The following is a 23,104-nucleotide window of genomic DNA, read 5'->3' on the forward strand; positions in this document are numbered from 1 at the left end:
TACCAATCTATTCTCTGTATTTATATACTGCTTATTCTACCAAGAAAATCTGATTACCTAAGTGCATGGATACAGTAGATACATCTTGGCATGTTCTTTCGATCATAGATGTCTGTAGTTTCCGGATAAAAAATCTAAAGAGAAATAAAAGAAGTAGAGTAAGGCATCCATCCACTAGAGTTCATTTAATCATTCAACAATCATGAATAATACAAGTAAAACTTTGGACAATTAGAAAACATTGTCAGCATTTGGCAAATAACCTCATTAGGGTGAACAGACATTTCATTATAAGTAATGTAAGGAACAAAATGATACAATACACAGTGAAAAGCACTACTTGGAAAAGACTTATTTGGGTCAACCCACTGAATTTTACTAAGTATGTGAGAGTGAGTTACTTACTGCAGACACAGACATGGGCAAACAAAACTCAAGTTCCAGTCCAGCTTAAATCAGTGGCAAGTGTATGAGGCTCTGAAGGATTGCAATCTTCCTAGTTGCTATCTAGCAGGCCTAGATTGAGTAATAATAGCTCAACAATGAACATTTACTAAGTGCTTCAGTATGTGTAAAATCACTACATTTAGACATTGAAAAAAACTACAAAATATTAAAATGTGTTATAATGCTTGGGGGAAGTAGAAAGATACACAGATAAAGTAGGTAGAATAGAGGATGTATATGGGAATGAGAGAGATGGGGAGTTTTCCTTGGTAGCATGTACCACAATTAATCAACTATGTGCACTGAAATTATCTGTCTGACTCCTCCAATAGACTATAAGCCACATGAAGGCAAGGACTAGGTCTATATTGTTCACTGCTGTATCTTCAACACTAAGCCCAGAGTCAAGGTCATGGAGGGAGCTCTCTATGTTTGATGAATTAACGAATGAGGTAGGATAGGAACAGGGTAAGTTTAGATGGAGAATTGCCTTGAATTTCAAGACCTTTTCTCATGGTAATGTGGTACTATACAACTCAATCTGTAATTTAGAGGAATAAAGGGGTAACAGTGGATTAGAGAAGTGAGACTGGATTATGAAGCGATTAGAGGAATCTGGATGAGCAATAAAAGGCAGTGAGAAGAGTACTATAGCACTTTGTATCTAACTCTATTATAGAACTTAACACATTGTGTTTAATTACTTGTTTTTATGCTTGTTTTCCCCCACAATACCTATTGCTCCTGATGAGGAAGAACTGTGCACCCCCAAGAGAAATGGGGGTCTTTTTTGATAATTTTTCAAACTTTCCATGCTCATTTCCTAAGATTGAAATGTCTTCTCCTGAACGGTGAAAATCATGGTCAAAGTCAGTCACCCTCCCAAAAACAGTACAGAATACATTTTAGAAAGCAATAGAAAAAAAATAAGGTTGGGAGGGAGGATAGAGGCAGATTATGAGGACCTTGAAAGTCAGACAAGTTTGAACTTGATATTCAGGCTTTAGAGAAGTCCTAGCTTTGGAGCCAAGGCTAAAAACAACCTCAGGAAGATCTGACTGGAGACAAGACACAGGATACACCGAATAGTGAAGAGACTGAAGCTGAGAAAGCAGGCTGGGAGGTTGTTTCAACAGATAAAAGAGACATTGCAAATAACTGAGGAAGGCTTGGGGAATGACTGCATTTAGGAGTCCAAGGTAAATCCAAGGTTTTGAGACCGGATGACTGGGAACATAATGACATGGTACCATTTATCCAGAGGAGAGGAGGTTCACTTGGGGGAAAAGGTAGGTTTAGTTTTACATATGAGAAACTGTAGGAGATAGAAAGCTATCCAAGGGGAAATGTCCAGCAGCCAATTGAAGAAACTGTGTTTACCTTATAGCAAAGAGTCTTCAAAACAACTGAAACCATGAGAATGAGAGAATGTAGCTAAAATAAGAATTGCATCTTAAGGAATGCCTGCCACTAGGATGTAGAAGGCAGAATAATTGAAGAAAACAGAGGACTATTAGGCAGATTAAAAACAATTTTAAAAATCAAAACAACAAAATGTTTCATGTAGGAGTTGGCCAACAGCACCAATTATAATAAAGAGTCAAATGGATAAAAACCAAACAATTATCCTATTAAGTCTCTATAATTTGTATGTACCATATAAAGAGATTAGGGAAGATATCCCAATAAATACTATTATTGTCAATTATCGATCACATGTTATATTATGAGCAAAAACACATTTTTAGGCTAAGTATCTTTAGTCTACATTACTCAGAAGTCTTCTGGACTTAAATCATATAGAGCAGACATTTCAAGGGTAATAGCCATAATAATCCTATTGTTCCTGATAGCCTCAACAGTTTGTTGAGATTGTGGTCCAGGACAATGCACCACTGTTAGTAAACAAAAAAGGTAATAAGATTAAATTATTAAAAAGGCATTTTGTAGTAACAGTACTATTAGCAATAGCAAATATTAACAAAGCTCTTAGTACCATTCAAAAGAGGTTAAATTGTTATTGCCCATTGGGCATACTATATAAAAAACAGGAACAGGAAGTTACAGGTGCATAGAAAGGCCAAGTAGCTGTAAGAACTTGACGTATTGCATTTCCTGACATTTGTGGGGCTTAATTCTCAAACATACCAGTGCAAGGAAGAGAACTTCAGCACTTTGCTCTGAAAAAAAGAGGACACAAGCTAGTCTGCAAAGACTTAGCTCTGAATTTACTCAGTTCAACAGGTATGTATGCAACAGTGAGCTGAGCACTCTGCTAAATGCCAAGTGTTCATTCCAAGTGGTTTCAGCCACTTTCTGATACTCCACATCTCATTTCTTTTTAATCTTTCTTTGGTTACAGAAATTTAGACTCCACAGAAACGTATAAAGAAAATAAAAACCACCCTTTAACCCCATCACACAGAAATGAAAACTATTTCTCCTTGCAGATTTTTCCCAAGAATACTCACTTTATTTTTAGACAAAAATAGTGATCTCATTTTAGCCAGAACACAAGCTCTTATAATCGTAGCCTGATTTTTTTTTCACTTAACACATCACGGTTATATATATATAGATTGACATCATCCTTTTCAACGGCAGCACTAGTATTTGACTGGCTGTAACACAATTAATACCCTGAGTGAAGGAATATGTGGTTTGCTATCAATTTTTTCTATCATATGCAATGCTGAAAAATCCTTACATATACATTTTTTGTGCTTGTCTAATTTTTTCTTTCTTTTTTTGAGCCGGTGGGGTGGGAGTGGGGATAAATTCCTAGAAGTAGAATTCTTAGGTCAGAGGATAGGGGGGAAAAAAAGCTGTCCATGCCTCTAACAGTGACACTGTATCAGGGCCTCTACGGATTCAAGGTAGGACTAGGTAGCTAGATGTATGATCAGGCCACCCAAGATGGCTATTCTCTTGCTCTCTGTACATCTCCTGCTCAACCAGTCCCTGCTTCACCTATACCCTACTCATATGGCTGACATTCCCTCTTAATTATACAGCCTAATCAGTAAATGTTAGTGATCTTTAAATCAGAATGGCTCCACTATGATAGCTTATCAAAGGGGAAAAACTCTGCCCAAGGGGCTATGAGGGACATGCCCCTCTGCTGCTTTCCCTGGTAACTAACTGATGAGCCAAACTGACGTCAATTCCCCCATAACTGGTAAACTCCTCCTCCCCCTCATCCCCACCCCCAGTAGCAAAGACTGCGGCCGTGTTCTGCCTGCTGTCTGCCGTCCACGGTAGGGTGTCACTCCAGAACCCTGACTCGGACAGCTGAGATCCCCTATCTAATAAACCAGTGATGTCTCTGTTGCTGTCTCGGACTCCTCCCTCATTCTCAAGGCAACTACAAGGCTTGCAGGCCTGCAAGGTGCAGCCCAACACTTGAGATGGCAATTTCATTAAGAGAAGCACTAAATAAACTCTTGAGCAAAACACTCAAGGATGCACACTCCCGTATCAAAACTACAGCTATCATTCCAAACTCATTAAATTGTATACATTAAATATGTATGTTTTTTCTGTAATCAATTACACCTCAACAAAGCTGTCAAAAAAACAAAAACAAAAAACCTACAGCCACCTCCAAAACCAGATAAAAGAAGTAAATCTCATTATACTGCCTCTACAATTTGAAATGTAAAATAAACCCTTCATATTACCTACAAATTTGGTTATTCTGAAGCTGGAAGATGACATTTCTAAAATATTTCCTTATGTTTCCTAAAGTCAAACTTGAATGTAGCAACTTTGTGAATAAAATCCACTGAACTGTACTCTTTAAAATGGTGAATTTCATGGTATATGAATTTGTTTGTTTTGTGGGGGGGAGTCACATTGCTCAGCTTGCAGGATCTTAGTTCCCCAACCAGGGATTGAACCCAGGCCCTGGCAGTGAAAGTGCCGAGCCCTAACCACTGGACCACCAGGGAATTCCCTCATGGTATGTGAATTTTTTTTATTTTTATTTTTTATTTTTTATTTTTATTTTTGCAGTATGCAGGCCTCTCACTGCTGTGGCCTCTCCCGTTGCAGAGCACAGGCTCCGGACGCGCAGGCTCAGCAGCCATGGCTCGCGGGCCCAGCCGCTCCGCAGCATGTGGGATCTTCCCAGACCGGGGCACGAACCCGTATCCCCTGCATCGGCAGGCAGACTCTCAACCACTGCGCCGCCAGGGAAGCCCTGAATTATAATGTTTATAATTTGGTGTAGTAAAAGTAACTGACATCATAGGGAATTTCTCTAGGGTGAGGTGAAGCAGGGATGAGAAATATAAAAGAAAAAGAACAAAGCTATTTCCTAAAACAAACTGAAGAGATCCTTTAGTATTAAAATATAGATAGACAGATAGATAGATAGATAGATATATTACCAAAGAATCAATTGAGAATAATTTTACAGGTAGAATGAGAACTGTTATGCCAAACAGCCAGAACTAAGCCAGAACAATGAATATCACATAAATTACCTTAGGCAATCCAATCTCACCCATGGCATTCAACCACTGAATCACATTATCAGTGTGTCTAAAATGGAGGCCAGTTGCCTAGAACAAATAAAAGACCATTAGGCACTGTTTGGCAATATTGAAGCAAATACTAAATAAATACTCTGTATCAATAAAAGTTTCCCTGTAAGACTTTACATGGTCCCCTTAAACTTAAGGTCTGTCTGTATCATTACGCATTCTAATCTCCAAAAGCCAAATCCACATCTCAGCTCTCCTCAGTTAAGAACCATCTGGAGAATCTTCCTGTGTACAGTGTGCTCAGCAGAACATGGTCTTTGGAATTCAATTGTGTTGGATTCAATTCCTGACTTGGCTATCTATTGGTGACACTGGGCAAGTCACTTCACCCTACTGATTCTGAGTTTCCCCATCTTTAACACCTACTTTATGTTTGTTGGAAAGATTAACTAAGAAAATGTACATAAAGCACTCAGTGTGGTGTCTGGCAAGTAGAAGATACTCCCCAAATGAGGTATTTTCATACTACACATATAAACATCCCCCTCTTAACCTCTACACCTGTTGTTTTTTAGGAAGGTTTACCCTCAAGACGGTTAGAGGTGTAGGCTATTGTCTTTACTGTTGCTGGAGACTGCTCTGTCTGCCTGTTCTGCACACATTTTTTAGAGTCAACAGAACAGCTCAGGAGGTGTCTTCAGAATAACCACTTATTTAAAATTCAGCATATAAGTCTTTGCTTTTTGATGAAGAAAAGTTTCTATTTGGGATGTTAATTTTGGCTTAAGACCTATACTTTCCTTGTTTTCCTTTTAATTTAAATATTAAAAAGCCAAACAAAAAAACCAACTCTTTTGATTCTGTCTTCATCCTTAACTCATTCTGAGCTCTTGCCCAATTCTTACAGTTGACCCCTCTCACATTTGCTCTTGGTTTTGCAATCTTCCACTATCTTCTATACTCATCCTTTTTTCAGATAAGAGCTCTTAGGAAAGCTCCCCACAGAAACTCTGTGAGCAATGGGAATTCGGTCCTTGTCAACATCCCAACTTAATTAAAGCAGTCTTCTTTTTGAGGGCCCTGGGCCACAAGAATCAATCACGTATCTCAATTTTCTGAAATCGGATCACTGTCCCGTTTTACCTTAAACTTTAATATCATGGGGTGATTTTCTTCCCCCGAAGTTGCTATTGCTTTCAATTTGCCAACAAATCTCAGAGCTTGGTTAAAATTAGACTTAAAGTAGTAATTCCCCTAGTTACTTCCTCTACCTTCTAAGAAATAAAAAATTCATCAAGGACCATGAAAATTTCTAGATACAAATTACTCATTAGAATTGCGCCAGAAATACGGACAGCTGAAGTTCTTTTACTACTGTATCTTGACTTTGCACTAAATTTTCTCCACTCTGCCAGGTATTTTATTTTGTTGGAACAAACACACTTACACATATTTCTCAGTAACTCTTTCACAGGATAAAGTATGCTAAACTTCTCTCTCAAGTTTACAGAAATTTAAGCACCAAGCAAGGATGGACTCACCTTGTATCTGGTCTGCTCTCGATCATAGATCTTCTTCAGTGACACCACTTTAGGGGAGAAGAAGTTTCCTAGTTTGGCAAGATAGACCCCATTCCGAAGTCCCTCTTCCAGTTCTGTGGTGGGAGGCAGGTCTTCCCCCAGGCATGCTTCCATCCACCTGCACAGAAGGAGGGAGGACATGACAAAAGAGAGGGAAGGTATGAACCCCTCCCCTCTTCAGAGATTTCAAGCTTAATTTCCATTCTCCTTGGAAAAGTTTAAGTTGAACATAAGCAATAGTGTTTGAAGACTCAATTTCACACACATCCTTGTTCTGGCCCAGTCAGATCTCAGAGGCAGGGAACTTAGGAAAATTTCCAAGTATAAACGCCACCCTCTTCTCCACCCTACTTTCCTCTCCTGCAGCAAGAGAGCCAGCTGGCTCCCCAGGTCCTAAATGCCCCACGAGCCTCAGCCCAGACGGTCTCCCTTACTCCTTCAGTTGCGCCTTAAGAACTCCTAAGAAAAACCTTTTGTAACTGAAGCCACCATCTCTCAACTGTTCAGAAACTTATATTTGCAGCTGAGGTTCTTTTCTGGTTTGAGAATTCAGCATCCATAGTGAATTTCTAGGTTCAGATTTTAAAGTTGTTTTGGGGATTCCAAAATAGTCAATCATCTCACCTAAAATACTTAAGGAAACTCCAATGGAAGCAGTAAAAGTGAATTCTTATGTGTTTTTTTAGAGGGGAAAGGAAGTTGTAACGGAAAACTATATTGTCCCCCTCGGACACCTCTCACAAGATTTCAGGGAATCCCAAGATAAAACAAAGCCAAGTTTATTTGCATGTATTTTCTACCAACAGAAATGTAGTTAACTAAAAAAGTCATTTAGGGCAATGGTTTTAAACTTTTTTTTGAATCACAGAATCGTTTGACTATCTAAGGAAAGCTACAGATCCTTCCCCCCCAAAATGTATATATACTTAAATTTAATATATAATTTCAGAGATTTCATTGACCCCGGTTTGAAAACCCCTAATTTATAAGTATGCTACTCAAATTTTACAAGGCTACTGTATCCCCAAATTCTTTACTATTCTTTACAGGGGTTGAGGGGGACCACTAGATGATGCCTGGTCTGTTTCCCTAGTAATAAATCTTTGAAGAGCCAAATGGGGAAAGAAAAAATCCAGAGATACAGGAGACTGAAGTAAAAGCTAGATTTACTGCCAAATGGGACAATACAAGAATGAAACATTTATAATGTTAATTGATACCTAAAATTTAAATTAAAAGACAAATAAAACTGAGCCACATTTAAATATGCCATATTTTATACACACACACACACCCATGAAAATTTATAAGAAAACTCTAACATACCAATAGAAAAATAGACCAAATAATATATAAATGTATTTATAATCCCATTTATGTGTGTTTCTATATAATTCTTTACATTAATAAAATTGCCTGAAAAGATGTACAATAGAGCTTGAATTTACATACTTTTAAAATTATTAGTCTTATAATTCAGAATAAAATTTCTTATATTAATTCTATCTTTTCAAACTGAGATTACCACTCAGAATCTTTAAAAAATAATGAGGGAACTCCCTGGAGGTCCAGTGGTTAGGACTCAGTGCTTTCACTGCTGGAGCCCGGGTTCAATCTGTGGTCAGGAGCTAAGATTCCCACAAAAAAAAAAAAAAGGAAAAGCAACAATGTTCCTGTTTTTCTCAAGTTCTATAGAATAGTTAACTCAACCTCACTTTCAAGTCTATTCTACTTCTAAAGCAGCTAGCATACTGTCTGACACATAGTAGATACTTAAATAAATACTAGCTGGATAGATGAATGGGCCAGAGAATTTTCTGGTTATTTCCTACACCCAATGATATTAAGTTTTCTCTTCTGGCTTTTCTTTTAGGTAGTTGAACTGAAATGTCATAAGGGGAAAAAGAAGAAACGAATTAATTTTCCAGAAGAGTTACCATAGTAACTAAATTAGATATCAATTTGTAGCAGCTACAAAATCCAAACTATGCTTCTCCAAGAGCCTACGACCATAGGACAATGTGGAAAAGAACATAGGTCAATGGTATGGAAAATAGCTGTAGTCTAAGGACACATCTCATGTAATCGTCCATCCAATATTTTACTGCTAAAAAGGATACAGCAAACAGCTCCTGGCAATCCCTGCTCTCAGGGGACAGTCTAACTTATGTTCTCATTAACAGGGACAAACCTAGAATAAATCTTAAGCCCAAAATATCCCTTTACCACATAATAGTATGAAGAAAAAGTTACTTATTTTCCTCTCAAAATGGGGAAGACTGTGGATAAACAACACAGTAGTGCTTTTGGCTTGAATCAGAGCCAGCTACCAGGGCTGTTTAGGTTCTCCTCTCCTCTGAGATCACTGGATTAAAATCAGAGTAAAAGGAGGGACCACAGCCACATCTCCCACAATCCTTTACCTTCGCCTTCTCTTGTCTAACTGCTATAAAACAGTCCTGACTGATGACAAGACTCACAAGCTTTCTATAGCGGAGTAGAATACCCTAAATACCACACAAGTGTCAGGCCTGAAGAAAAGCCACCTGTGATCTGGTGGAAAGGAATAAGCAGAGAGGGAGAGCTAGAGGAAACAGGCAAAGCACAGAAGTGTCTCTAAACAACCGCCGCAAGCCCAAAACTGCCCTCCAATTCCCTGTGTGGCTCACCCTCCATTCTAAGCTCTGCTCCACAGCAGAGAATCACCTGGTTTGTTTATAAGAATAAAGTTAGTTAAATTAGGACCAAACTGCTTGAAAAATTAACAGCATTAAGTAGGATGCTATATTACTAGATTCTTAATCTCAGCATCAGTTTGGATTCTACTATAATTCTGAGAAGATGCAACAAATTCTCCTGTCCTTCTCTACAGCCCATCTGAGATTCCCCCTCTGCCACAAACTCACAGCATCACAAAATGTGAGAGAAAGGAACTGAATGCACTTCTAGGGCAAATCCCTTTGGGGTTTTCCCCTCTATATAAAATCTATCCATTGAGGAAAATTACAAAACATTTCTCAACATTTTATGAATATTTTTCATGTTACTATACAGTTTCTCAAGACTTTCGAGTTACATTAAAATTCTACCAAATGCTAATCAGTCACCTATGTTGGGCATTTATATCATTTCTAAATGTTTTCAACCATTAAATAATTCTGCAAGGAACGTCTTTGTACACAATGTTCTTCCTTATTTAGAATTAATTCCTTTGGAAACTCCAAAACAAAAAATGTTATTGCTCAAAAGCTTACCCAAAGGCTGTACCTATTTGTACAACTCTCTCATTTTACAAATAAGAGTAAGGCCTATCAAAGGTTACCTGCTAGCTAGTGACAAAGGTGCGATAAGAGGGCCCTGATTCCTAATTTAGAATCCTTCTCACTAAACCACTATTGCTCTTACCACATCACCCCCAAAGCCTAACAGAGCTGAGCTCCACAGGGCTGTCTAAACAGGACCAAGTTTCAGATATCCCATGCAGGAAAAAGGCTGGTATCTCTCCAAGTTCTGTCCACTTAATAGGGTTTTAAATATTTCAGTTTAACTGTAAGACCACCAGTAATTCTCAACTCAGACACAAAGCTTCCTTATAAAACTTAAGCATTTAAATTAACTTTATAAATACACTTAAGAATAAATCTATGCATTGATTCTTATCTTACACCAGGCACAAAAATCCACTCAAAACGGATTAAAGACTTGAATGCAAGACTTGAAACCATAAACTCCTTTAAGAAAACACAGGGGGTAAGCTCCTTGACATCAGTCTTGGAGATGCGTTTTTTGGATTTGACACCTAAAGCAAAGGCATCAAAAGCAAAACTAAACAAGGACGATTATATCAAACTAAAAAAATGCAAGACTTGAAACCATAAACTCCTTTAAGAAAACATAGGGGGTAAGTTCCTTGACATCAGTCTTGGAGATGATTTTTTTGGATTTGACACCTAAAGCAAAGGCATCAAAAGCAAAAATAAACAAGGACGATTATATCAAACTAAAAAAAGCCTCTGCACAGCAAAGGAAACCACCAACAAAATGAAAAGGCAACCTATGGAATGGTAGAAAATATTTGCAAATCATATATCTGATAAGGGGTTAAATCCAAAATATATGAAGAACTCATGCAACTCAATGGCAAAAAAACCCCTAACAATCCAATTTTTAAATGGGCAGAGGAACTGAATAGTTTTCCAAAGAAGACATACAAATGGCCAACAGGTACCTGAAAAGATGCTCAACATCATTAAATCATCAGGGAAATGCAAATCAAAACCACAATGAGCTATCACCTCACACCTGTTAGAATGGCTACTATCAAAAAGACAAGAGAAAGTGTTGGTGAGGATGTGAAGAAAAGGGAACCCTTGTGCACTATTGGTGGTGTAGACAAAGAATGTCCTCTGCCACTTCAGTAAAACAAAGAACGTTGAGGCCATCAAGCCATCAGCCACTGCAGCGGCCCATGACGGTGCACCCTAAGGGGAATTCAGGATGGAGAAAAACAGGTTGCCTGCCACCAAGCCATGAACCTCTACATCCAGCCCCAACGGTATATCCTGAGAGGATTCAAGAGAGAGAAAAAAAGAATACTGGCTCTACATAAGGTGAATATCAAAGGAATAATTTCAATAAGCCCAGACTCTTGCATCTTTCTGTAAGTAGAAAAGCACTTAATTCATTAACTTGAGATGTCTGGGTTTTTTGTTTTGTTTTAATAGCAGTAATCTTATGATGGTCTGACTACCTGGTTTGGGTTTTGTTTTTTGTTTTTTTTCTTAAAAAAACTCATTTATCCTGGTTCCTCCCTTACCTCTTTGGAACAGTCCTTCAGAGCTATCTGAGAGGCTGTCTCCTGGGCTTTAAGTCCTCATTAAAGCTGCCGAATAAAACGTAATTCTCAACTTTTAGGTTGTACATTTTTTTTCAGCCAACAGTGGGAATATAAATTGGTGTAGCCACTATGGAGGCAATATGAAGGTTCTTCAAAAAATTAAAAATAGAACTGCCATATCATCCAGCAATCCCACTTCTGGGTATACAGACATCCCTGGGTATCAACAGGGGATTGGTTCCAGGACCCACGTAGACAGGTACCAAATTCAAGGATGCTCAAATCCTGTACATAAAATGTCATCGTATTTGCATACAACCTAAGCACACTCTCCTGTATACTTTAAATCATCTGCAGGTTATTATAATACCTAATACAATGTAAATGCTATATAAATGGTTGTCTATATAATGTAAATGTTATGTAAATAATTGCTGCCAAGCAGCAAATTCAAGTTTTGCTTTTTGGAACTTTCTGGAATTATTTTTTCCCTAAATATTTTCAATCCACAGTTGATTGACTCCACAGATGCTGAACCTGCAGATATGGAGGGATAACTGTATAGTCAAAAGAAATGAAAACAGGATATCGAATATAAATCTGCACTCTCATGTCCACCGCAGCATTATTCACAATAGCCAAGATATGGAAACACTAAGTACCCAGGAATGGACGAATGGATAAAGAGGTTGTGGTATATGTCTACAAAGAAATATTATTCAGCCATGAGAAAGAAAGAAATCCTGCCATTTGTGACAACATGGATGGACCTTGAGGGCATTATACTAAGTGAAATAAACCAGACAAAGAAAACCAAGTACTGGTTTTCTTGAATGTGGAATCTTAAATGTGGAATCTTAAAAAAAAAGTCAAACTTTAGTGCTTGCCATGAGGTAGGGTGTGGAGAAATTAGGGAGAGGTTGGTAAAAGGATACAAACTTTCAGCTTTAAGATGAATGAGGTCTGAGGATCTAACTATAGTTGCTAACATTATATTGTATAATTAAAATATGTTAAGAGAGTAGAACTTAAATGTCCTCACCAAAAAAAAAAAAAAGATAAACATGTGAGGTGATGGATATGTTAACTACATCCTTTCACAATGTATACATATATCAAATCACCACAAAGTACTTATTTTAAATATCCTATAGTTTTACATGCTATTTATACCTCAGTAAAGCAGAAATTTAACAAATAAATCAATCTATGCACGAAAGAAAAGTCACTGGTCAACACAATTCTCATATTACCAATTCTCATGGTTAAAACTGTCTTAATAGTCATAGAACTTCACAGTTGGAAGGCTCATTAAAGCTCTTCCAGTCTACCCCAACTCCTCCACTCCCCTCTCACCTTCCACTCCCTCCCCCACTTTAATGCCTGAATGCTTCCAAAACATCTTGGCCAAATCATGATGTAAGCTGACCCTGAACACTGATGCTGACATGGAAATCACACATTCAAGTTAACCCATTTCATCTCAGGATTCTAGTAGCCAAAAAGTTTTTATTAAGCCAGCAGTTAGCTCCCCATTGACACCCTAAGCTGCCTTCTGAAGCAAGACAACATATGGAATTAAAATATAATGTGACCAGTATTGGCCAGGGACTTTTAAAGACGTGGATTTATATCCTGTCCCTGTTACTTATCAAGACAGCAAGTCACTTACCCAGTTTCTTCATTCGTTAGAAGGGAATAACAATATTTTCCAAATAAGGCTGCTGTTGAGGATTAAATAAGATTACACGTGAAATACAGTGCTTAGCACAGTGCTTGGCTGGGTATTTAAAAATTTGTGCTTTTCCTCCTTTCCCCTCATATGATGAGTCACATGCTGACACTTTTGTCAGTAAAATGATTCCTTTTCCTTCAAGTACTCTTCATGAAAAGAGAACAGCACCTACCTCACAGGACGATTGTGAGGATTAAAAGAGATAACACACATAAAGAGTTAAGAACAGTGCCTGGAATAGAGTAAGCGCTCAGAGCGTTAGCTGATATCACTGCTAGTGTTAGACATGACTCCCTGCCCCTCACATCTTTCTCATTCATCTCTGAACACTATGCTCCAGGTGTGGTCTGACTGGCCTGAAATGGAACCGGAATATCACTCCTTCATTCTGAACACTCCAAAACCACAGACAAAGCCTCAATTAAATTATTTTACAACACTTTTCCACTCAACAGAGATTCTTAGTATTTTTTCCCCAAATATGCAGCTGCTAAACCCGATCTCTACAGCTCCATATTAGATCCATTATTTGCACTCATCTCTACTATGTTTCTTCATGTTTGATTCAGCCCATTGTCCCGAAATGTCAACACCTTTTGGGATCCTAATTCTGTTACCCAAAATACCAACTTCTCTTCCAGCTTCACATTATCCACAAATATTAATGGGTTTTAAAGAATGACGAGGAGGAGTTCACCAAATGGCCAAGGCAGAGAAGGCCTCTAAGCAGAAGAAATACCATGTACAAAGGCAGGGAGGGCCGAGAAAAAATGGTGGGTTATGCAGTAGTTCAGCACTGTCATTGCTAGAAGGGAAAGTAGGAGGTGAAGATGAAAAAAAAGAGCAGGCTGGATGGTGCAAGGCCTGTCTGTCATGCTAAGAAACCTTTCCTTCTGTCATGAGAGACACTGAAGGATTTTAAGCGGGAGGTGATCTGATCAGATCTGTTTCAGAAAATCACTGTGGCAACAATGTGGGGTTTTAAAATTTTTCAAGTACGAATGTTTCTACGAGTACAAATGTTTTAACAAAGAAGTCACTTTAAAAAAAAAGTTCTGAGAATATTATACCAAGTGGTGAGACCAGCACACCCAATCTGTGAACAGGTCTCGCAGCCACGACCACAGATAGAACTCAGCAACAAAACTCTTATATGAAGGAAACGGAGAATAGAGTTGTTAGTCCTTCCTCCCACAAAAAGGGATTAAACTTTCAACATTTTCTCCTCCTCAAGTTTAACCCTAGAACTGCTTTAACAAATCTAACTCAAATGAAAATTACTAAAAAAAAAAAATTTTTTAAGTGACATCTGATCTGAAACACAACTATTAAACAGGAAAACAGTAACATCTGAATGGTTCATTTTCTATAAATAACACCAAAAAAAAAATCTCTAACACCACCTGGCAGATACTAAGTTAAATACTTTACATGTATTATTTCACTTGATCCTTGCAAAAACCCCATAAGGTAAGTAGTATTACTATTCTTATTTTACTGATATAAGAAAACTATGGGCTCCTCAAAGTAAAGTAACTTGTCCAAGATTACCCATCTAGTAAGTGGCTGAGCTCACACTTGAACCCAAGATGGTGTGATTCTAAAGTGCAAACTGAGGTGCTACATTCCAGCAATTTATTCAAAAATAATAAAAGCTACTACCCTCCTTAATACTAATAAAAGCTCAAGTTCTGGAGCTGGGCCTCCTGAAGCACCCTAAACCACAGTGCATGACCTCATTAACAACACTTACTCTACCAAGGACCAAGAGAGAGGCCTATAAAATATTAAACATTGAAGTTGACACAATTAGTGTGAAAAGTGCTTATATAAAAGTCTATCTTTAATATAATTGCATAATAATTCTTATAAATAGTCCTGATACAGCTTTCATATCTAGTGTATTTTGATAAAGCTTTGTTTTATTCATATTTTAAATCAATTTTCCAAAAAAAATCTACTCTGACAGCTAAATATCCATTTAGGAAACATTTCTAACGGCTCACTCTGTGCAACACTTATCAGTGGCATAAAATGCGCTAACTACCTGGAGATCACCCTCTGGGAACAGAGATGCTTAAACGACTAGCTACAATAGTAGATGATATTTGAACTAGGCTTTTAAGATAAATTGTATTTAGAAAGGTGAAAACGGGAAATAAAGACATTTAAAATAAAGGAGAACAGCATAAAAAAGAGGGCAAAAAGGCATGAAAACAAATGGCATATTTAGGGAATGACAAATCACTGTGGTAGAGGAGTAGGAGAAGTACCTGGAACAATAGAATTTTAATCTGCAGGCAATGGGAACCACAAAAGTTTTTGAATAGAAGAGTAGCTTGGTCAGATCTGACACTTAGTATGGTAACTAGGACAACAGCACGGAAGATAGATTCAACAGAGCAATATTAGGCAACTACTTCAGGAATCCAGGTGAGAGATAATAAGGTCTCCAACTAGGGCAATGGCAGAAACAGAAAGAAAAATGATGAGTAATTTCAAAGGAAGAATTGACCCCATTTGACAATCTGTTAGATGGCTGGGAGTGGGGGTTAGAAGGGCACTGAGGAAGATGAGGTTTAACAGACAATTGGAAAAGAAAAGAAAAACAAAGTTAGCTCCTGACCTCACATTTTGCTACTGACTTTAAACATCAAGTGGATTAGAGATTTTAAAACATAAAAAAATGAAAGGAGGCAAAAAATATAAATGAATGGTTGTATAATCTTGAAATGAGAAAGGCCTTTCCAAACAAGACTGTGAGGCAGAAATCATTTTGAAAAGGGGGAAATAAACTGTCTACACAAAAGCAGTTGAACTTCTACAAGGAAATTTAAAAAAAAAAATTTGAAAGATAAGCTGGAGGGAAAATTTGCAACCTATAACAAGGGGCTAATAATCTCTCATAATCTTCATTTTTTAAAATTTTTAAAATTTTTTGTCTCCACGGCATGCGGATCTCAGTTCCCCCACCAGGCATTGAACTTGTCCCCCACCCCTCCTGCACTGGAAGCGTGGAGTCCTAACCACTGAACCGCCAGGGAAGTGCCCTCTCCCATAATCTTTATTTTTTTAAAAAAAAAAATAAAGCTTTATTTATTTATTTATGGCAGCATTGGGTCTTCGTTGCTGTGCATGGGCTTTCTCTAGTTGTGGCGAGCGGGGGCTACTCTTCGTTGCGGAGCGTGGGCTTCTCATTATGGTGGCTTCTCTTGTTGTGGAGCACGGGCTCTAGGCACGCAGGCTTCAGTATTTGTGGCACCTGGGCTCAGTAGTTGTGGCTCGCGGGCTTAGGTGCTCCGTGGCATGTGGGATCTTCCCGGACCAGGGCTCGAACCCATGTTGCCTGCATTGGCAGGCTGATTCTTAACCACTGCGCCACCAGGGAAGCCCTCCCATAATCTTCAGATGCATATATATATATATTTTAATGCTTGAAATAAATGACAAATATTTTCCTAGGAAAATGCACTAGAAACACAAACAGGCAATTCACAAAAGAATATAAGTAGTCAGCAATTATGGGAAAAAATCTTAATCTCACTACTAATCAAAGGAATGCAAATTAAAGTAACAATAACACCATTTTCAGCTAGCAGATAAAAAAGGCAAAGATAAAAAAGAATGATAGTAACTTATTATTGTCCAGTATGTGGGGAAACTCAACGTTCTCACACTGTTCCACAAGAAAATCTGGCAACACGTACCATCTATAGGAAACTTGCAAGAACTTCAATAAAAGGAAAAAGGTTGTTTTGTTTTTAAAAGATGATTTGGTGACTTGTGGCATGGATGACTAAATAAAAGATTATGCCATTAAACAAGGCTGGGAACACAAGAAGCAAGCCAGAATGATAAGTTCATGCCTGAAATATGTTCAGCTTGAAAGGTCAATGATACATTTAGGTAGAGACATCCTACCGGTTGTTGGAAATACAAGTCTGAAAAACTCAGGAGAGAGACCAAGTTTGACCAGGGACCCAGATTTGAAAAGTGGCACCAGGACTTCCCTGGTGGCGCAGCGGTTAAGAATCCGCCTGCCAATGCAGGGGACACGGGTTCGATTCCTGGGCCAGGAAGATCCCACATGCCATGGAGCAACTAAGCCCAGGCACCACAACTACTGAGCCCGCCAGCCACCACAACTACTGAGCCCACTAGCCACAACTACTGAAGCCCGCATGCTCTAGAGCCCATGTGCCACAACTGTTGAGCCCGTGGGCTGCAACTACTGAAGCCCGCATGCCTAGAGCCCGTGCTCTGCAACAAGAGAAGCCATTGCAATGAGAAGCCTGCGCACCACAATGAAAAGTAGCCTCCCTCTTGCTGCAACTCGAGAAAGCCCATGCACAGCAACGAAGACCCAATGCAGCCAAAAAAAAAAAAGAGAGAGAAGAAAGAGAAGCGGCACCACAGGAGTGGACGAGCTCCCTAGAGAAAGACTGTAGAGACGAATTTTAAAGTTCAAGGACTGTGCCTTGGAAAAACACCAACACTTAAGAGGCGAATATTACAGAGAAAGAACAGTTACTATGGTAAAAAGAGAACTATGAGAGAATCACGTGATGGTAAGCAAGGAAGAAAAAAACTTCAGGAAGCTGGGAGAGGTCACCAATTTCAAATGCTGCAGAGAGATGGGTGGCAAAGAGAAAAGGATATGGCAAATAAGGAAGAAGGTCATCTGGGATCCCAATAGGGGGGAGTCTCAGTGGAGTGATGAGGCAGGAGGATCAGATTACTATAACTAGAGAAGTCACTAGAAGTAGGGAACTAGAGACAGAAAATGTAGAGTTCTTCTTCAAGAAATCTAAGAAGGGAAGAAGAGAAATTGGGGGGATAAAGAAAGGGTTAGTCTGAAGTGGCGGTATGTCTCTGTCTCTTTTTTTAAATAACTGAAGAATAGGCACATATTTGCGCCCTGCAAGAAAAGAATAAGGAAGAGGGACTAAAGACACAAGAAATAAAGGAATAAAAAAGAAGGTTCTGAAGAACACAATGGGCAGTTATGTATGAGAAGGAACATACCCACTTCTTCCTTGAGAAAGAGGGAAGGAAATAAGAATGAGCAAGAATGACGTACCTAACTAGCCTCTCTTGAGCTTCAGTTTCCTGTCTGTAAAACAGGATTAGGAACAGCACCTACTCTCATAAGATTGTTGTGAAGACTAAGATAACGTATAGAAGCACTAGTAGGCTCTAAATAATGGTAGCAACGTGTTTGTGTACGCGTGGGGGACAGCTAGATCCCAGAAATAAACGTACTTCTAGAGCCTGACACCCAGTAACTTGCGTAATACCTATCTACTTTGTCTTATTGATATCATTTGTCAAAGAGAGCATATACTTGACCCTACCCATTCCACCACTCAGCAAGACAAAAAATGACTATTCAGAGAACTCTAGTGTGATAAGCCTTAAAACAAGCCCAGACCAAGAGCATATGGAGAAAAGAATCAGGGTGGGAATCTGAATTAGGTGTCTGTGAAACCAGCTGAACAAGTCCTGCAGACCACACGACTTCAGTGGTTTCCCGGCTCTGTGCAATACAGAAGGGGAACATACCAATGCCGGAACTGACTACTCCAAACCACTGAGATTCAGTTCCTCCAGGAGCAGCTCCGCGGGCACCACACCCAGTTTGCAGAGCAAACGCCGCCCCCACCCCCACCCCCGCCGAATGTCAGCATTACTCACTGCTAAAAACCTCCCAAGTTGGGCCATCTTTCCTTGTAAATAGGATTTCACTAAGTCGCTAACACATTTGAGTACCATCTAGGCACTGGAAACAGCCTAGTAATTTCAATACAGTGCAGCAAAAACAAGTCTTGAGAAAAAAGACTTTAATATTCAATAAAGCATTCCTCACCATATGAAGAGGGAGGGGAATGAGAAGTGGTTTCCCAGAGAAAATGACATTTATGCCTTGAAGGACGTGTGTGTGTGTGTGTGTGTGTGTGTGTGTGTGTGCGCGCGCGCGCATGGGGGAGAACATGTCAAGCTAAAGGAAGAGAATGTACAGACCTTTTGAAGGATTTCAAACAGGAAAGAAATGATTAGATCTGATTTAAAAGATCACTCCAAGCACAACGGATTAGGAGGGGGGACTATTAAGGGGTGCAGAGCTACTAAAGAAAGTACAGCAGTAACCCAGGCAAGAAATGACAAACGCTAGTCTTCCAAGCCATACAAGCAAAATGAGAAATCCTGATAGTATCTGTTTTAAAAGAAACTTCTGAATATGAATTAAACCAATCTGAACAGCTATAGGAATTGTGAGAAACAGAAGGGATTTTTTTTTCTTCGTCTTAAGTTAACTTAGTTAACCTCTGTGTTTCTTGATACCTAAAACAGACCTGTCCCTGAACAAATCATTTCACTCTGCTGAACTGGACAAGGTATGTCAGGTTTACTTGCCAGTATTAAATGTCTAATTGTTATCGTATTTCAAAAGGGTCCCTCATCTTATTAGAGTGGTAGAAACTAGACTATGGTGATGGTTGCACCACTTGGTAAATTTACTAAAAATTGTTGACTTATACACTGAAAATCAGAGAATTTTATGGTATGTAAACGGTACCTCAATGAAATTTAAAAAGAAAAAAAAGAAGTCCCTGAGTGAATAGGATTAACTTACTTCCAGACCAAGTATTCAGAAGCAAAGCCTAGTGAAACATTACTGTGTTCAACCTATACACCCACCCACCTCTACTTTACCATAAATCATGAAGCATGAAACACCTTTTAACACTAAATGGAAAAAAAAAAGACTTCAAAGTGAGCTCAAGTCTCAGCCTAGTCACTGCTGGTTGTGGGCAGCTCTTGAGGAAAAAAAAAAACAGGTGAGAGTCCTCTACTAGGTGGAAGACAGGCACATATTTCTTTGCAAAAAACCACTTCTCTGAGTCACTGCCTACTGCAGCAGCTGTCAGAGCCCAGGGGAACAAGGAGAGGCTGTAGAGCGAAAACATGCCAAAAAGTTAATTTTCAGATGTAGTCGTTAGTGAGAACATATCAGGAGGCGGGTTAACTGTTGAGTATGAACCTCACTAAGGACATATAGCCCTTGCCCTCCAAGCCTCAGTCAATTAGGGAAGAGAAAAAAATAAAGCACTTACAATTTATTGTGAAAAGCTATACTAAAGATACGTGGGCGGGGGAGGGGGGACGATAGAGACACAAGAGAGGAGCATCTAACTCAGACCTGGGGTAAGGGTGGGTGTCCAAGTAAGCTTCTTGGAGGAGGAGCTGCCTGAATTTTTCTTAGATCGGCAATATATTGATACAGGTCAAAAATTTTTAAGTATAAAAAGATACCCAGTTAAAAGGAAGAAAATCTCATGAAGTGAATAGACAAGAGTGTCGTATGCTGCATAGATTAAGTAAAATAAGTACTGAAAATTTTCCAATGGGCATAGCAATTAGGTCACTGGTGACCTGAGCAAGAGAAATTTCAGTGGGAGAAAGGAGGGCACACGAATCGCATCCATGTGAGTTAAGATTTTAAAAGTGTATATAAGGAATAAAGACAAGTTTTCCTTGAAGGAAAAAAGAAGGGACAATAATCCTAGACAGGGTCTAGGATTGAGGGAGTATATCTGGAATGGGTGAGGATGTTTATGTGCGAAAGAGAAAGAACTGGCAGAAAACAGCTCAAGTTATAGTTAAGAAAATAATACTGGACAAGAACCCTAGGAAACAAGGAGGGGTAGGATCCAGACCACAGAGAGAAGACTGAGTCTTAAGAAGAAAAATTGTTCTCCCGTTGCTACAGGGAAGGAGGTCAACATTGCATGGTAAACGAGATAAATTTGTTAGGGCCAGAAAAATGGAGGGAGTTTGTAGAGAAAATTGAGGTCATCAAGTTGTGATATGGGAAGCTAGGGATGGAGATGCTTACTAAGAATAAAGGTTGATAAAACTTTTGATCAGCCCCACCCATCTCTGACAATTCAAATGTTACTTCCAAAAGGCACCTCCTCCATGAACTCTTCCATAATCTACCACTGGAAATAATCTCTTCTTCCTCCAAATTTCCTCTAGACTTTCTTTTTTTAATTTATTTATTTTTTTTTTTTTGCAGTACACGAGCCTCTCACTGTTGTGGCCTGTCCCGTTGTGGAGCACAGGCTCCAGACGCACAGGCTCGGCGGCCATGGCACACGGGCTTAGTTGCTCCGCGGCATGTGGGATCCTCCCGGACCGGGGCACAAAGCCGTGTCCCCTGCATCGGCAGGCGGACTCTCAACCACTGCACCACCAGGGAAGCCCCTAGACTTTCTTTTTAATGGTTTTGTTTTTAGCTGCGTTGCGTCTTCGTTGCTGCACATGGGCTTTCTCTAGTTGCAGCAAGGCGGGGCTACTCTTCATTGCAGCACATGGGCTCAGTAGTCGTGGGCTCTAGAGCGCAGGCTCAGTAGTTGTGGCGCATGGGCTTAGGTGCTCCGCGGCATGTGGAATCTTCCCGGACCAGGAATCGAACCCGTGACCCCTGAACTGGCAGGCCAATTCTTAACCACTGTGCCACCACGGAAGTCCCTCCTCTAGAGTTTCTTACAGCACTTTGTATCTCTTTACCTCTTAATGTTACTTAAGGACATAAGGGTGGAATCCTTTTCTGATTTCTATTTGAAGCATGGTGCTCAATAAATAACTGCTGAATGACACAAACCATCCTTTCTCTCTTGCTTGAGGACCACAGTCCTGGTCTCAATTACAGCCAAATAATAAAAGAAAAAGAAATTACCCTAAATTCTCATCACCACCAATACTGAAGTTCTCTTAACCACCACAGCCCCCACATTCCACACAACTTTTCACGAATTCAGCAGAACAATATTCCTGAGCATCTACTTTGTGAAAAGCACTGTGGAAGGAGCTGCTGTTGGACACCAACAAGTAGAAAAAGACGGTCTCACTAAAGAGACTGTCTAAAGGAGCACAAAAAAGTAAGACAAACATACATACAGTTATGCTGTCCCTTCTCTGCCATATAATTTCAGACTATACTGCAAAACTCAGCCATAAAATAATCTCTCCCTTAGATAAATTTTAACACATTAACTGCTTGCATCATTTCCTTGGCAATCTATATTGCCTTGTGACATTAGTTAGATCTTTCATCCTTCGATGGTGAGTAACTTTTCAAATGGTTATACCCTGACTGTCCAATTAATCCATAAGTCCCCTAAGGGCAGGATTGGGTTATACTTTCACATCTTCTCCAGTTCTACCAGAGGGTCCTGAACAATGGAGGAGCTCAGAAAATTTTTACCTGTTTTATTGTATTGGAGGTGTTTTTCCTGACTTTTTTAGCCGTGTCAGAAAAAAAAAAAGAGCAATGGAATATTATCAAGTCATTCAAAATAAAAATACCTTTTAATAACAGGAAATGAAAATAAAAACTATTTTAAGTAACTTGAGAAAGCACTTAGGTTAGAACATAATCTTCCATTAACCATTATACAGTCTATGCTTGAAAATCTGCAACATGGGTTTTCTCAAAACAAGTTTTTGGGGGATTTTTTTGGAAACCTCTTATTGCTATAAAGTTCTTCCTCATATTAAGCAGATTTCCATTGCCTAGTTCTGTTCCTCTGGTACCACATATGATAAATTGAACCCCTTTACCATTTTTCAGGAATTTTAAAATAATATCGGCAAAATATTAACAGTTGAATAAATTCCTATACTGGATGAGAGGTTGATCTTCTGAGATTCTATGATTCTATATTCTCTCTAAATTTTTAAAATTTTTATTTATTTATTTATTTTTATTTATTTTATTTTGCGTTGGGTTTTCGTTGCTGCGCACGGGCTTTCTCTCTTGCGGTGAGTGGGGGCTACTCTTCTTTGCTGCGTGGAGGCTTCTCTTTGTGGTAGCTTCTCTTGTTGCGGAGCATGGGCTCTAGGAGCACAGGCTTCAGTAGTTGTGTTACTCGGGCTCAGCAGTTGTGGCTCGCGGGCTAAGTAGTTGTGGCTTGTGGGCTCTAGAGCGCAGACTCAGTACTTGTGGTGCACA

At 39.1% G+C, this 23,104-nt stretch overlaps 1 protein-coding gene across 1 annotated transcript in view; it reads right to left on the reverse strand.

The window, feature by feature from the left end:
- IQGAP1 (IQ motif containing GTPase activating protein 1) overlaps positions 1 to 23,104 on the reverse strand; it is a 102,213-nt gene that overhangs the window by 59,718 nt on the left and 19,391 nt on the right. Inside the window, exons 3-5 of the mRNA XM_019945714.3 lie at positions 6,476 to 6,632; positions 4,935 to 5,012; positions 58 to 134 (exon numbers count right to left, since the gene is read on the reverse strand). Of these exons, the coding sequence (XP_019801273.1) occupies positions 58 to 134; positions 4,935 to 5,012; positions 6,476 to 6,632 (312 nt within the window). The remainder of the gene's footprint in view (positions 1 to 57; positions 135 to 4,934; positions 5,013 to 6,475; positions 6,633 to 23,104) is intronic.

The sequence above is a fragment of the Tursiops truncatus genome, chromosome 2, assembly GCF_011762595.2.
Source record: "Tursiops truncatus isolate mTurTru1 chromosome 2, mTurTru1.mat.Y, whole genome shotgun sequence".
Taxonomy (NCBI): Eukaryota; Metazoa; Chordata; class Mammalia; order Artiodactyla; family Delphinidae; genus Tursiops; species Tursiops truncatus.